This window comes from Silurus aristotelis (assembly GCF_946808225.1).
Source record: "Silurus aristotelis genome assembly, chromosome: 11".
Lineage (NCBI taxonomy): Eukaryota > Metazoa > Chordata > Actinopteri > Siluriformes > Siluridae > Silurus > Silurus aristotelis.
The window spans coordinates 28928563-28942369 of NC_139584.1; the positions used below are offsets into that span (position 1 = coordinate 28928563).

At 38.8% G+C, this 13807-nt stretch overlaps 1 protein-coding gene and 1 long non-coding RNA gene across 2 annotated transcripts; one reads left to right on the forward strand and one right to left on the reverse strand.

The window, feature by feature from the left end:
- The first annotated feature begins 1797 nt into the window (after positions 1-1797).
- On the forward strand, positions 1798-12858 carry ube2d4 (ubiquitin conjugating enzyme E2 D4). Its single transcript, XM_083553492.1, has 7 exons — positions 1798-2070; positions 6589-6652; positions 6772-6803; positions 7890-7967; positions 8072-8177; positions 8331-8424; positions 8716-12858. The coding sequence occupies exons 1-7, from the start codon at positions 2047-2049 to the stop codon at positions 8759-8761; spliced, it is 444 nt and encodes a 147-aa protein (XP_083409618.1). The 5' UTR covers positions 1798-2046; the 3' UTR covers positions 8762-12858.
- LOC310732815 lies at positions 10675-13712 on the reverse strand. The gene is made up of 2 exons (XR_014535554.1): positions 10853-13712; positions 10675-10783 (listed from the first exon to the last, which is right to left on the reverse strand). It is a non-coding gene; the product is annotated as an uncharacterized lncRNA (long non-coding RNA).
- Positions 13713-13807: the final 95 nt, after the last annotated feature.

The window sequence follows — 13807 nt, forward strand, 5'->3', positions numbered from 1 at the left end:
ACCCTTATAGTCCTGATAATCCTTATAGTCCTTATAGCCCTTATAGTCCTTATAATCCTTATAGTCCTTATAGTCCTTATAGTCCTTATAATCCTTATAGCCCTTATAGTCCTTATAATCCTTATAGTCCTTATAATCCTTATAGTCCTTATAGCCCTTATAGTCCTTATTATCCTTATAGTCCTTATAATCCTTATAACCCTTATAGTCTTTATAATCCTTATAGCCCTTATAGTCATTATAGTCCAGGCCGAACACAGTAGACGTCACGTTTTTTTCCTTTATAATAACAGGCGTTTTGTTTCACAGCAGCGTGTCTCTGTACGTCTCTGGCACCCGTTAGCACACAAGACACAGGAGTGAAAGTCGCATTCACTCAGGATTGATCGAGAGGTTTCTTTAGTTTCCTTAAAAACAGGTTGCTCCTACATTCATAGCATTCAGCATATGCTTTACAATCATCTCATATATGAGCAGTTAAAGGTTTAGGGCCTTGCTCAAGGGCCCGGGAGAGCCGCTGTGGCGGTGCTTGGAGGTCCAACGTCTTAAACACTGAGCTACCACTTAAAACCTAACATCATTTATTCTGAACCCTGCATTCACAAGTGACTTTCTTTCTTTCTTTCTTTCTTTCTTTCTTTCTTTCTTTCTTTCTTTCTTTCTTTCTTTCTTTCTTTTTTGTTTTTTCTTTTTTGTCTTTTCTTTCTTTTTTGCTTTCTTTCTTTCTTGTAAATATTGACGATCTATCTATCTATCTATCTATCTATCTATCTATCTATCTATCTATCTATCTATCTATCTATCTATCTATCTATCTATCTATCTATCTATCTATCTATCTATCTATCTATCTTTTTGTCTTTCTTTTAGTCATTTCTTTATTTCTTTTCTTTTCCTTCTTTCTTTCTTTCTTTCTTTCTTTCTTTCTTTCTTTCTTTCTTTCTTTCTTTCTTTCTTTCTTTCTTTCTTTCTTTCTTGTTTGGATTATTTTCTTTGTTTTTAGTCGTTTCTTTATTTCTTTCTTGTCTTCTTGTCCTTTTTTCTTCTTTTTTTTTCTTTCTTTCTTGTTTGTCTTCCTTCCTTTCTTTCTTATAAAGAGACACCAGCCATTAAACGCTGCTCTACGTTTGATGTGGGAGGTAGAAACGTAGTCGTTAAGGCATTTGACCTTCTCTCTGAAAGTCATGAGTTCAAATCCCAGCTACTATCAAACTGCCACTCCTGGGCCCCTGAACAAGGCCCTTGACCCCATAGCTGCTCAGTTGTATGATGAGATAAATGTAAGTTGCTCAGGATACGGGCATCTACCCAATGTTGTGGGTGTAAATGATATAAGTGCCCTGCACAGGGTATAAATTGATGGGCTCCTTAATGTAGTGCTCTACATGTCCAGCAGAGAGCGTTCTGAGGCGCCCTCAGGGTCTCCAGGAGCTCAACAGTGTGTCAGAATTGTGCAAACTGTCCGCTCCCTGTGGTAACAATGATAAGCAGTGTGTTTGCGGTTTGGGGCCGCCGCCATGTTTTTTCACTTCTTTAAAAGAAACACGACGGCGCCATCTTGTGGGAGAGATGAACTACCCTTAAAATTTCTATTTCTTCAAATTAATAAAAACTATTCGCGTTAAACTCGAACGACGAACTTGTAATCTTGGTTTTATGAGTAAAAGCAACGCGTTATATTTCTAAGTTATTTAGCGAAACTTCTCCAGTCAAACACTTCCGGGTTTGTGGCCCATAAGAACTACATTTCCCGGCCGTGTGAAATCTCGCGAGCGGAATCACGGAGGGCCTTGTGATCGCGCGGTCTCGCGAGAGTAGAGCACTGCTCTCTAGGCAAAGCTGTCAGTGAAGGTATTGAGAAGGGGGTTCCGAATGACTGAAATCGTCCTCCTTCGGTTCTTGTAAAACTGCGTGAATGGTTCGACTTGTGCTTTCCTAGTGGTGAATTCAGAACCTGGAAAAGCTTTAAAAACACGCGTTTATAAGACGAACTGCAGCGGGGAAACCGAGTGTTATCCAGCTGGCTAACAATACAATAACAGGCAAATGGCGTTGAAAAGGATCCAGAAGGTGAGTAGCTGATGCTCATGGCCTGCATTGTGGACTTTTTATTTATTTATTCTCAATGCCTAAAAATAGTATATATTTCAAAACACATGGTCCCATCCCCCCTTCTATATTTATCATTCTATACATAAAGACATATTGATAGCAACATTTTCTCACGAATTAAATCTGAAATATAATATAATTCCCTCGATTTTTCAGTCTGCTTACGTAAAAAAATATTTTACAATATTCCAAGTCATCCATAACACACGTCTTGATTATTCTATTATATGTTATTGTCGATAGTTTAAGATATTCATGATTTGTGTACAAACTACACGATGCTGACTGGTTTGTTCAGGAAAATAAAGACGATTTATTGATCTGTAGAAAAAGAAAAAAACCCAATAATGAACATTTTACAAAATCTGAAATAATCCATACAATAAAAATCATGAAAAATATTGGTGTAATCGAGTGCTAGTAAATGAGAGTCTGCGCATGCGCACCGAGCTCCTGCGCTCAATGTCGACGCGGCCATATAAGGCTGTACAAATAGGGCCAGTGGGGCAGTGAGGGGTATTTATAACAGATCCACCCCACTGTCCACATCATAACACCCCAATCACACCATTCAAAACCTTCCACAACTTATTCTTCACTTTTTCTGTTTAAAAAAAAAAAATCTCCATATGAGCTCCAGGGTCTATCAGATCTCCTGAAGATGAAATCTGTCCAAAACCTCATTAATATAATATTCAATGTTGATTATAATCTAAAAAATACTCAGTAGTGTTGTGTGTGGATTTTCTAATATCAGTATGCTAATGAATTACATTCAAATATTACCAGTGACGTCTCAAGAAAGCGATAATCTCCGAAGAAAAAGACAAAAAAATGCAAGTTCATTTTAACTTGACGAATTTTATTGACGTGCGCATTTCTGTTTAAAAAATAAATAAATAAATAGTCTACAGCAAAAAATCTTTTTTAATGACGAAACATTTGTTTTTCTGATGAGTCTCAAATCGATGCCCGAAAAAATTAGCCGTGATGTGCGCGTCCGGCAATTAAATCCGTCCGTGTGGAAACATAACAAAAGTTCCGGTTGGAGTCCTGATGATTTAAAACTTTTACAAGAATATTTAATCTATTTGACAGCCCTGATAGATCGATAGATAGATAGATCGATAGATAGATAGATAGATAGATAGATAGATAGATAGATAGATAGATAGATAGATAGATAGATAGATAGATTGATTGATTGGACAAACATTCCACTTTCAGATCAAAACAACAAAAAACGTGTTAAATAACCCATCATATGTTTTATATTTTCGATTGTCCAAGGTAGGGCGATGTAGCTTTGATGCCCGCTTTGCACACTCATGGCATTCTCTCATCAGATGCACGAGGTCGTCACCTGGAACGGTTTTCAGTTCACAAGTGTTTTCTCAAGAGTTCATTTGTGACATTTCTTTCCTTCTTAGCATGTGTTAGACCATCAGATGGTCTTGTGTAGAGGAGAGGGTGAGTACAGAGTCAACAGCCCTGTTAATGCTACGACAACTACTGTACAAATCCATATTATGACAGGAAACACTGTGTTAAGGAAAGAGAAAACACAATCCATCATTACTGTAAGAAATAAAGTTCGGTTAATTAGAAAAATCTCAATAACTTCAAATGTATCTTCAAGTCCAGTTTTCAGAACCATCAAACACTCTTGGGAAACATTTAAGGAAAAAAAAAAAAAGTCTAAGAGCTACCTCTGCTGCAGAGGATTAGTTTATTAGAATCACCAACCCCAAAATGCCAATTAACACAAGTGCTTCAAGTGGCAGACATATTTCAACATTCACTGTTCAGAGGAGACTGTCTGAGTCAGGACTTTATCAAATTCCAGCAAAGAAACATTTACTACGGAATAACTACGAGACTTGGATGGATGAAGAAACACAAGAAATAGACATTAGATCAGTGAAAACTGTCCTCTGCTATGATGAGTCCAAGTCCTTCGGTTTTAACCGCCACGTCTTTGTTAGAGGGTGAACAGATGGTTCCTGAATGTGGGGGTTCCCACTGTGAAGCGAGGAGGAGGAGGTGTGATGGTGTGGTGGTGCTTTGTTGGTGATTTGGTCAAAACTGAGAGCACGCTTTACCAGCATGGTTTCCACTGCATTTTATTGTGACATGCCATCCCATCTGGTTTTCATTTGTTCACCAATATGATGATGATCCCAAACACACCTTTAGGTTCTATAAGAACTTTTAGTGAATCGAGTGCTGCATCAGATGACCTGGTCTTCTCAATCACCTGATCTAAACCAGTCGAGATGGGTTGAGAGTAAAGGAAAAGCAGCCAACAAGTACTCAACACCTATGGGAACTCCTCAAGATGGTTGGAAATCAATTGCAGGTGGTCTTCCTCGTGAAAGTGCCAAGAGTTTGCCAAGATGTCGTTAAAACAAAAAGTAGACACTTTGAAGAATCGAAAATATAAAATGTTTTTTTTTTTTTTTTCTTCTTCATTATTTTGTTTACTACATAGTTCAATACATGTTCTTTCAAGGCGTGGATGTCCTCAGTATTAATGTACAGTGTTGGAAATAATTAAGTTTGCAAACATACTGAATTGTTTAATTAGAAATATTAATAAAAAAAATAGTCCTTGTATCATTCGTTAGTAAAATCAGCACAGACGTTTTTCACGTGTACACCTGCATGTGCCTCTCATTTACCCCCGAGAGCTCCAGCAGGATATTAATAGATCTTTATGAAGTACAGTGTTTTTATATTAACTTTCAAACTGTATTGTATGTTTATTAATTATATCTTGGGTAAAATTGTCGTATATATAATTATACCTTTTCCTTCATATAGTGCATTTAAATGACGTAATCATCCGAAAGGGGGTTAAAATTTATTTACAATTTTTTTATAAACCAGAATTTCTGTATTCTGTATAAGTCAAAAACTCTGGTTTAAGCTGAAAATCCGTTCAGAATTTTATATAATTTTGTATTATTTATAATCTGTAATATTGATATTATGGTGTAAAATATGAAAAAAAAAAAAAATTTCAACACCATCCAAGACATCTGAGAAACGTCCTGCTACGAAACACAGATAATTAAACAGCATTTACTGAAGGGTCGGTAAATAATGTATAAAACATTTCTAATAATAATTGAACAAACAAAATAAATAAATTATTTTAAAAAATTTAAGAAATATTACCAAAGGATATATTTCTATAATTGTTTTTTTCCTATTACCAAATTTTTTTACAAATGTAAAATCAAAAGCTACAATTATTTAAAGAAATTTTACATCATTTCGTTTTTGTCCTGATTATTAACACGCTTCACTAAAACAAAAAAAGAAAAAAAATCTAAAGAAAAGTTAAAAGATATCACAGGTGTGTCCCATCACATTTATACCCAGGGTTATAATTAATAAACAAACAATAAAATAAAATAAAATTTCCCAAGGGCTAAAAAAAATAAAAAATAAAAATTGGGAAATTGTGATGATGAAATATTAAATTATTATAAACATACGTGAGAAAAGACCAAAATGGGGAGCAGGAACGTGTAAAACTTCATACAGATCTGTAAAATATCATTCTATATGATTCCTCGCTCTGTTTCCTTCTCATGAAATACAATTGATATTAGTTGATTAAAGTTTGTGAATATTTCGCTGCTCAGGGTGAACTGAAGGTATGTAGAAGCTCGAGTGGAGAATTTATCGTATCAGACAGCTGGTGAGCCTCACGGAGAACTTGACAGACGCCTTTTCTGGAGCAGTGACTCAGACTTTAATGTGTAAACCAGAGTACGGTCCAAGTAATGACTATCTAATATCTATCCTCAGTCTTTGGCCAAAAGTATCGGGTCACCAGTCTTTTCCAGCCTTATGTTCTCACAAACTTGAGCAAAGCATTACATTTTGCTTGAACTTGAACTAGGAGACTCAAACCTGTTCATCTCCATGAAGATCCGCTTTAAAAGGGTTGGAGTGGAAGATCTCCCGCTATTGAGCGCCAACACTATTGAACACCTTTGGGGTCGCTGACTGCACACAATAAACCACACAGACATTGTATCCCTTTGTAGGGAATTTTTAAACCCGTCTTTGCTGTGGGTGCCAATACTTTTACTGCTGACCTATGGCTTGATTTGGGTGAGGAGTGACTGGGGAACGTAATCTGGAGCATGAGGGATGTTTACGTGTTTACGTGAGCGTGTTTACTCCACTGCTGAAGTTTCTGTGGCACCGCGTCGGTGTGTAGAGCTCTGAAGGTTCCTGGGGTTTATTTTTAGTGCTCCATGCTCATCCACTCGCACTCTTTCAGATTCTATTTTCGCTCGGCTTCTTTTTTTTTTTTTTTTTTTTTTTTGGCACGAAGGGGTTGCTGGTTTAAACGTGTATAGTAATCCGAGATCCTGTTCAATGAAGGTTCTGGAAAGAGCTGAATGAGCTTCAGGAGATGTTTGTGGGTTAATGGGTTTTTTTTATTTTCTTCTGCAGGAGCTGACTGATCTACAGAGGGATCCTCCTGCCCAGTGTTCAGCAGGACCAGTGGGAGAAGACTGTGAGCAGTTTATTCTCAAATCAATGGTTTTATTTAAAAAAGAGAGTGAAAGCATGGAGTCTGATTAAATACTATGGTTTTGAGGAATGTAATCGTGGTGTTTTCTGTTGTGTTTTCAGTGTTTCACTGGCAGGCTACGATAATGGGGCCGGTGAGTTCCTCAAGTTCTTTCAGTAGCCACACCTCCTTTAGCACCTCCTATAAAACGTCTAAAATTTACAAATCCTCAGTTTTGTGTTCTAGGACTTAAATCATTTGAAACATGTCTAATTTTTAAACAATTTTTCTTTTAATGTAATCATCTTTCTGTTTTTGGTCTGAATCTCTGTTTTTGATGTGATGTAGGTCTTAAATTTCATTCTTAATGGTTTAAATTGGACTTCGTGGAACCTGCAGAAACCCTGTTTAATACTTTAGTACCACTGTACTTAATGACTTAATGTCATCAGTCTGCTACACTGACTCAGGACCACAGTCTGCATCCGATCACCATCACTGCACCTCAACATCGTTTAGATGTAATCAGTGGACATTCGGTGCCACTCAGATGAGGATGAGGTTCTCTCTTGAGTCTGGTTCCTCTCCAGCTTTCTTCCTTTTGCCGTCTTTTTCGTCGCCACCGGCGCGCTCGTTAGGGAGCATACACATCTCCTCCACTGTCTGACCCACAGGGGCCACACCTCTTTCACTGTCTGACCCACAGGGGCCACACCTCCTTCACTGTCTGACCCACAGGGGCCACATCTCCTCCACTGTCTGACCCACAGTGGCCACACTTTCTTCACTGACTAACCCACAGGGGCCACATCTCCACTGTCTGATCCACAGGGGCCACATCTCCTCCACTCTATGACCCACAGGGGCCACACCTCCTTCACTGACTAACCCACAGGGGCCACACCTCCTTCACTGTCTGACCCACAGGGGCCACATCTCATCCACTCTCTGACCCACAGGGGCCACACTTTGTTCACTGTCTGACACACAGTGGCCACACCTCCTTCACTGTCTGACCCACAGGGGCCACACCTCCTTCACTGTCTGACCCACAGGGGCCACACCTCCTCCACTGTCTGACTCACAGGGGCCACATCTCCTTCACTGTCTGACCCACAGTGGCCACACCTCCTTCATTGTCTGACCCACAGGGGCCACACCTCCTTTATTGGAACACTGTTGTTGATGCAGTAACTGTAATATCACAGTATTACTTCATTGTTTTTTTGTTTTGCTTCAGAACGACAGTCCTTACCAAGGCGGCGTCTTCTTCCTCACCATCCACTTCCCTACAGATTACCCCTTTAAACCGCCCAAGGTAAGCCGTATCTAAGGTATCTAACATGTCCACGATTGTTGTTCAAAAAGCTCGTTACCTGAAAATTAAACGAGATCCTGTCGTCCACTCACGACTTTCCACAGGTGGCGTTCACGACAAAAATCTACCATCCCAACATCAACAGTAATGGCAGCATCTGCCTCGATATCCTGCGCTCGCAGTGGTCTCCTGCACTCACCGTCTCGAAAGGTCAGCGCTCGATGCTCAGCTTTTTCAAAATAAATATTCACACCCTGATGATCGTTGCAGTCAAAATATTATTCTTGACCATGAGACTCCTGGGAGTTTGAGGGTACAGGAGTGTTTTAAATGATGTTGATCTTGATCCTTCCTGTCTTGCAGTTCTGCTCTCCATCTGTTCCCTGTTATGTGACCCAAACCCTGATGACCCTCTGGTGCCCGAGATCGCACACACGTACAAAGCCGACAGAGAAAAGTGAGCAAGTCACAACACGTCCACCTCATCACAGTGCTGAATAATTTTAAATACACTGTATGATGGCGTGTGTGTGTGTGTGTGTGTGTGTGTGTGTGTGTGTGTGTGTGTATTATATATGAAATGTGTATCTGTTGTAAATGTACCTTAAATTATTACTTTTCAATTCTTTAATCAACATGCGCACGGACAAATATGCGTTTATGCAAATGTATGTTTATTTTAAAGACAAAATATTCTCATATAAACACCTGTATGCATGTGTTCAAATATTTGTTTTCTTTCCTCCAGATACAACAGACTAGCGAGAGAATGGACGCAAAAGTACGCCATGTGAGAAGATCTCGTACGTTCTGCACAAACACGTCGCAGCGAGCGAACGCACAGAGGAACCCGTTTTAACGTTTTCTTTTTTTTTTTTTTTTTTTTTTTTTTTTTTTTTAAACCAACACGAGGAGAACGAGCGAGAGAGAGTGAAAGAGATAGCTATGGATCAACACCGACGCCATGCTTTGTCTGGGAGGAAGCAGAGAGAGCGGAGAGACCCGAGAACATCACCGCATGCCGGCTGTACGCCCATAACTCGGAGCCGTGCCCGGAAACACGCACAGCCCGGAAAAACTATCGGGACAAACACAAACCAGGGAAAAACAAGACTTTTTATTTTTCCCTGACTATTACTTCGATGGCACGTTGTTTCTGAGTGTTTCGCGGGGTCTCTGGACAACCAGGTGAAACGCGGCGCTCACGTACACACCGTTTTCTCTCCGGGCATTTCCTGTACATATCACGTGCGCGTACGTGTGTGGGTTTTTCTCTTTCTTTTATTAATTTATTTTTTGGTTCAGCAGTTTACACTCAGGGGCACGGTACGTTTCATAACTCATTACAGTATTAACAACACTACGGTTCCTCTTCAAGTCGAACCTCCAGATCTTTAATATTTAAATTATTAAAACAGATTGTCTGTGTTACAGAAGCCGGGACGGGACTCGGGAGCGTCTGTATGTGTGTCCCGTTTAATCCGTATCACTGCAAAGGTACCATGTTTCATCATAATGGGGATTAATGCGTGTGTTCAGATGCGTAAAACTATAAAAAAAAAAAAAAACATATTTCTGCACACGATCCAATTAATTCATCTTATGATGGAAAAACTATGTGTGTAATACTGAGATCTATTTGTAAATGCATGGTGTTAAAAATTTTTTTTTAAATACATGCGCACACACACACACACACACACACACGCACACCATCTGGTCATATTTCGCTGGACCGCCTTTTGCTGTCGTTTTCTTAAGCTTATGCAATTCCACATTCATTTCTGCCAAGATGCGCATCCGTTTCTCACAAGGATTTTGTAAAAGTCGGACTTCCGCATCAAGTCTTTTCCAGCAAAGAAGATTCTCAACGGGATTACGATCCGGACTCTGCGGTGGTCAGTCCATGTGCGAAAACTGCCCATTTTCATTTCATGCACTTTTCTACGTTTATTTTCTAGTTTTAGTGAGGATGATGATGGTGATAACGGAAGAAACAAAATGCGCCCGAGATAAAAAAAACAAAAAAAAACGAATCCGATAAATGTATAAGACAGAATTTAAAACAACAACAACAACAGTATAAAATTACACAATTTAACATAATTACAATAATATATATTAGATGTGTAACGGTACACAAAAAATAACAGTTCGGTTTAATTTTGGGGGAAGAAATGCAAAGCAAACTTGTCATTTTTTTATTAACGCATTTCTTTATTATTATTAACTTTTGTGAATGTCAACAGTATAACAAAACAATTCGAAATAAAAAGCCTGCTTGCTTTAAATAAAAAAAAAAAAAGATTTCATACTAAAATAGAATAAATCAAATGAATGCCATACACAATTTTTATAATATCGTTTAAATTGGCACAAATTTAATTTATTAAATAAAATTAAATAAATGGAAATTAAATAGTTAACATTTGGGAAATACAGATGTGTACATGTGAATGTAATATTTCCTTTTTAAAATATTTGTTCTACTAAACGGTTCTACTTATTACAGCAAACTTCCGCATTTAATTTATTCTTCCAATTTATTTATTTATTCATAAATGTTTTTTTCTCCTTTTAAGAGAAATTCTTGAAGCCGGACATAAAACGCAAAAGAATCCATAGCGCCAGACTGTAGTAACAAACGTCGGAGTGGCAGCGATTTCGCACGTACGTTAGTACACGTGGTGTTTCCGGGACGGATCGAGTAGCTACGGTGACCCTGTGCTCAGGGGGAGGCGGAGCCTAAACAAACTCTCGGTCCACACGTAAAACAAGGATTGCATTCGGTACACGTGAGAACCGTAACGAAAGTCCTGTTCCGACAAGGTTCAGTGCAAATATGTGCACCGTTACACCACTAATCTAATATAGTACTAACGTACAAGCAGCTCGGTTTGTCCTCAAATAGAAAATTCTGGAAAATCGGATGATGAAATCAGATATCGGCTGTATTGAGGCGTGTGTGTGTGTGTGCTGATTAAAAGTCATGTGGTACATCGTGATATTTGACTTTAGGAAGGTGATAGAAAAATAACCTTGATCATTGATTTGATTCATAAACAAAACAAAAAAAAAAGTGGGAGGGGCTTCCACTCTCTAAACTGTCAATCACAGTGACACTGGCCAATTGTGTGTCTAAGAGGTGTCACGTATGCAGAAGAGGGCAGAAAGCACTGATAACTACTGCAGTAAAAGAGATTCTACCATCTGAATCCGTCCTTAATTTGCAGGATCTCCACCGTTTTCCGTTCCCAAACCGGATTAAACCGGACGCATTTTGTGACACGTCTTATACACCAGAAACACGTTTGTTTATTTGCTTTAATACATTTGTTTTTGGTTGCAGGGTCGGAAAACACCCATGATCTCATCCTCTCTTATTTACCACCAACTGCTCATATTATTGCCCCAAAACACTCACGCATGGTGTCCCAGACGACACTTGGGCTTCTCGGGGCGGGGGAGGGGCAAATCGATTGGAGGCCATGGATCGTACTTTTGTCCGTCATTTTCAACACGTCCATCCATCAGGAGAAAGTCTCGGAGCAACGCGAGAGCTAAAGCAGGACTGAGTTTATATAAGATATAAATATATCCACTACATGGGGAAAAGTTTGTGGACACCTGAGCATAAGATCCCATATTTCGTCCCTATTTGCTGTTCTAATAAACTTCTGAGATGATGTTCCAGTAGACTTTTATGGAGATGTTTGTTGTTGAACTACGAGTGCTAGTAAAGTCAGGTACTGATGTAAGTGAGGTGACTTTGTTCTTCTGGCCCCCTGAAATCCTAGTAGTTAGATGTTTAATTAGATGTTTTAGGTTTCTGTGGGTTGGTGGATTTGTTTGTTTTTGAATTTACTTAATCAAATCCAGGACCGTGAGATCTGTCCCGATCTTCGCTCTACTCGATTTGACTGAGGTTTAATAACTCGCAGACGAGATCACTCCAGACTATTGAGGCTGAAGTCTAAAAGCTTCAGAAGAAAGCATCGCTGCTGGTCGTCACCTTCTGGCCTGCGTGAAAGATCTGATAAAACCCTGGTCTTCTTTTTTGCTCTATTTTGTGTAATTAAAGCCGTATAACGGAGAATCGTTCCTCAAGAGAACTTTTAATGAGTCCTGATTCACTCCCGTGAGATGAAGCGACGGCTCCTCGACTTCCCGATATCACAGCCTGACCTCACCCAGGCTGAGATCTTCGCTAAGGAGAACAGCATGGGAATGATGTGATGGTCAGGAGTTCACAAAATTTTTGGGTTTGAAGCTTTGTTTTCTAACAGCGTGCCTTCAGAGTTTAGGGGTTTTATTATTTTTTGGAATTTTTTTTTTGAATGTATTTATTCTTTTTTTTTCTTTCTCGGTCTCGAGATTCACTGTGTCATTGTTCACTCTAGATTTATTGTTGGAGTTGTATTTATTTATTTATGTAATATATATAAAAATTATCCTAATTCTAGATCTACACTACTAAACCATCAGAACTGACGTTTTTCTTCCATCTGGGTTCCGGAACTCGAACCAGCCCTGGAACGGATCACAGTTTGCACTCTTCATACAACCTTATCAGGGATCTCCTTCTCCATTCTCCACACTCTCGCCTCTCCTCCTCCTACTCCTCCTCCTCATCATCATCATCATCATCATCATCGTTCACATCCAGCCTTAACCATCACAACCTGAACTGTACTGTAACATTTTATTTTTTTGCCCTTTGGGATGAAGAGTGGTACACACACACACACACACACACACACACACTGAGCCATGCTAACCTCAACTAAAAGTGTTTTTACGCTGAACACAACGTTCTCCTCGAGCTCCCTGAACTGCTGAAAAGAACCTTAGAGGTGTTGGCATTAGTGAATAAAAGCTCCTATAGGTTTTATACCTTTGGCCTGGATTTGGTTCTTTGTGTGTGTGTGTGTGTGTGTGTGTGTGTGTGTGTGTGTGTGTGTTTTTCCGAGTCATTTCAGAAGTTGGATTACAACAAAAATGAGAAATATTCTGACGGAAATCCAGCACATTTTCGTCAATACTCAAACTCTATAAAGGCCGAGCCAGAAGCGCCGAACAGACGACGCAAAACTCGCCAAGACAAATGCACTACTAAAATGGCTTCACCATTCTGGAAATTCTACAAAGTGTGTGAAACGGACGACAGACAGTCTGCAACACGTGAACCGAGAATTTGAGGCGGAAAACACATCAAACATTTCAAACACCACCTAACAACTAATCAGACTAGAATAACTAGAAGAATTGTTTAAGATGCTTTCAGGAGCATCTGCTAAGGCATAGACAATTCTTCTGCAGGGATTTTTTTTTTGTGCAAAACAGTACCACTGTAATATGTTTATCTGGATTTGGTTGAATAAAAAAAGTAAAGAGGAAGAAGAAAAACGTTGACCTCTCCATAAAATAATGTGAGTAAATCTTACATTGTGCATTGGACTCGTGTGAATATGCACAGTCAATAATTTCAGTTATATTGTAGTCAAGTATTCTACTCTTATTCTTATATTTTGCTCTAAAACAAACAAACAAATAAAAGTACTGTATAGTAAGAGCATTATATTCGGATGACGTCCACTAGGCGGCGCAAATTCCCCCCTTTGTTTATTTCCAGCGATCAAGCGGCGTAAAGAATGGACCAATCAGAACGCGGCTTTTCTCAGAGAAATGCGAGACTTAGAGGAGAAAAACTTTTATTTTTAATTTTATTTTACTCCATGTAGCTTTTTAATACTAATAAAATAAATGTGTGTATTTATATATATATATATATATATATATATATATATATATATATATATATATATATATATATATATATA

Excerpts from the sequence above, each read along its gene's own strand:
- ube2d4 (XM_083553492.1), top strand. The coding sequence starts at position 2,047 with ATGGCGTTGAAAAGGATCCAGAAG. Across the intron at positions 6,804-7,889 it reads AGGCTACGATAATGGGGCCG|AACGACAGTCCTTACCAAGG; the intron begins GTGAGTTCCTCA and ends GTTTTGCTTCAG. Across the intron at positions 8,425-8,715 it reads TACAAAGCCGACAGAGAAAA|ATACAACAGACTAGCGAGAG; the intron begins GTGAGCAAGTCA and ends TCTTTCCTCCAG.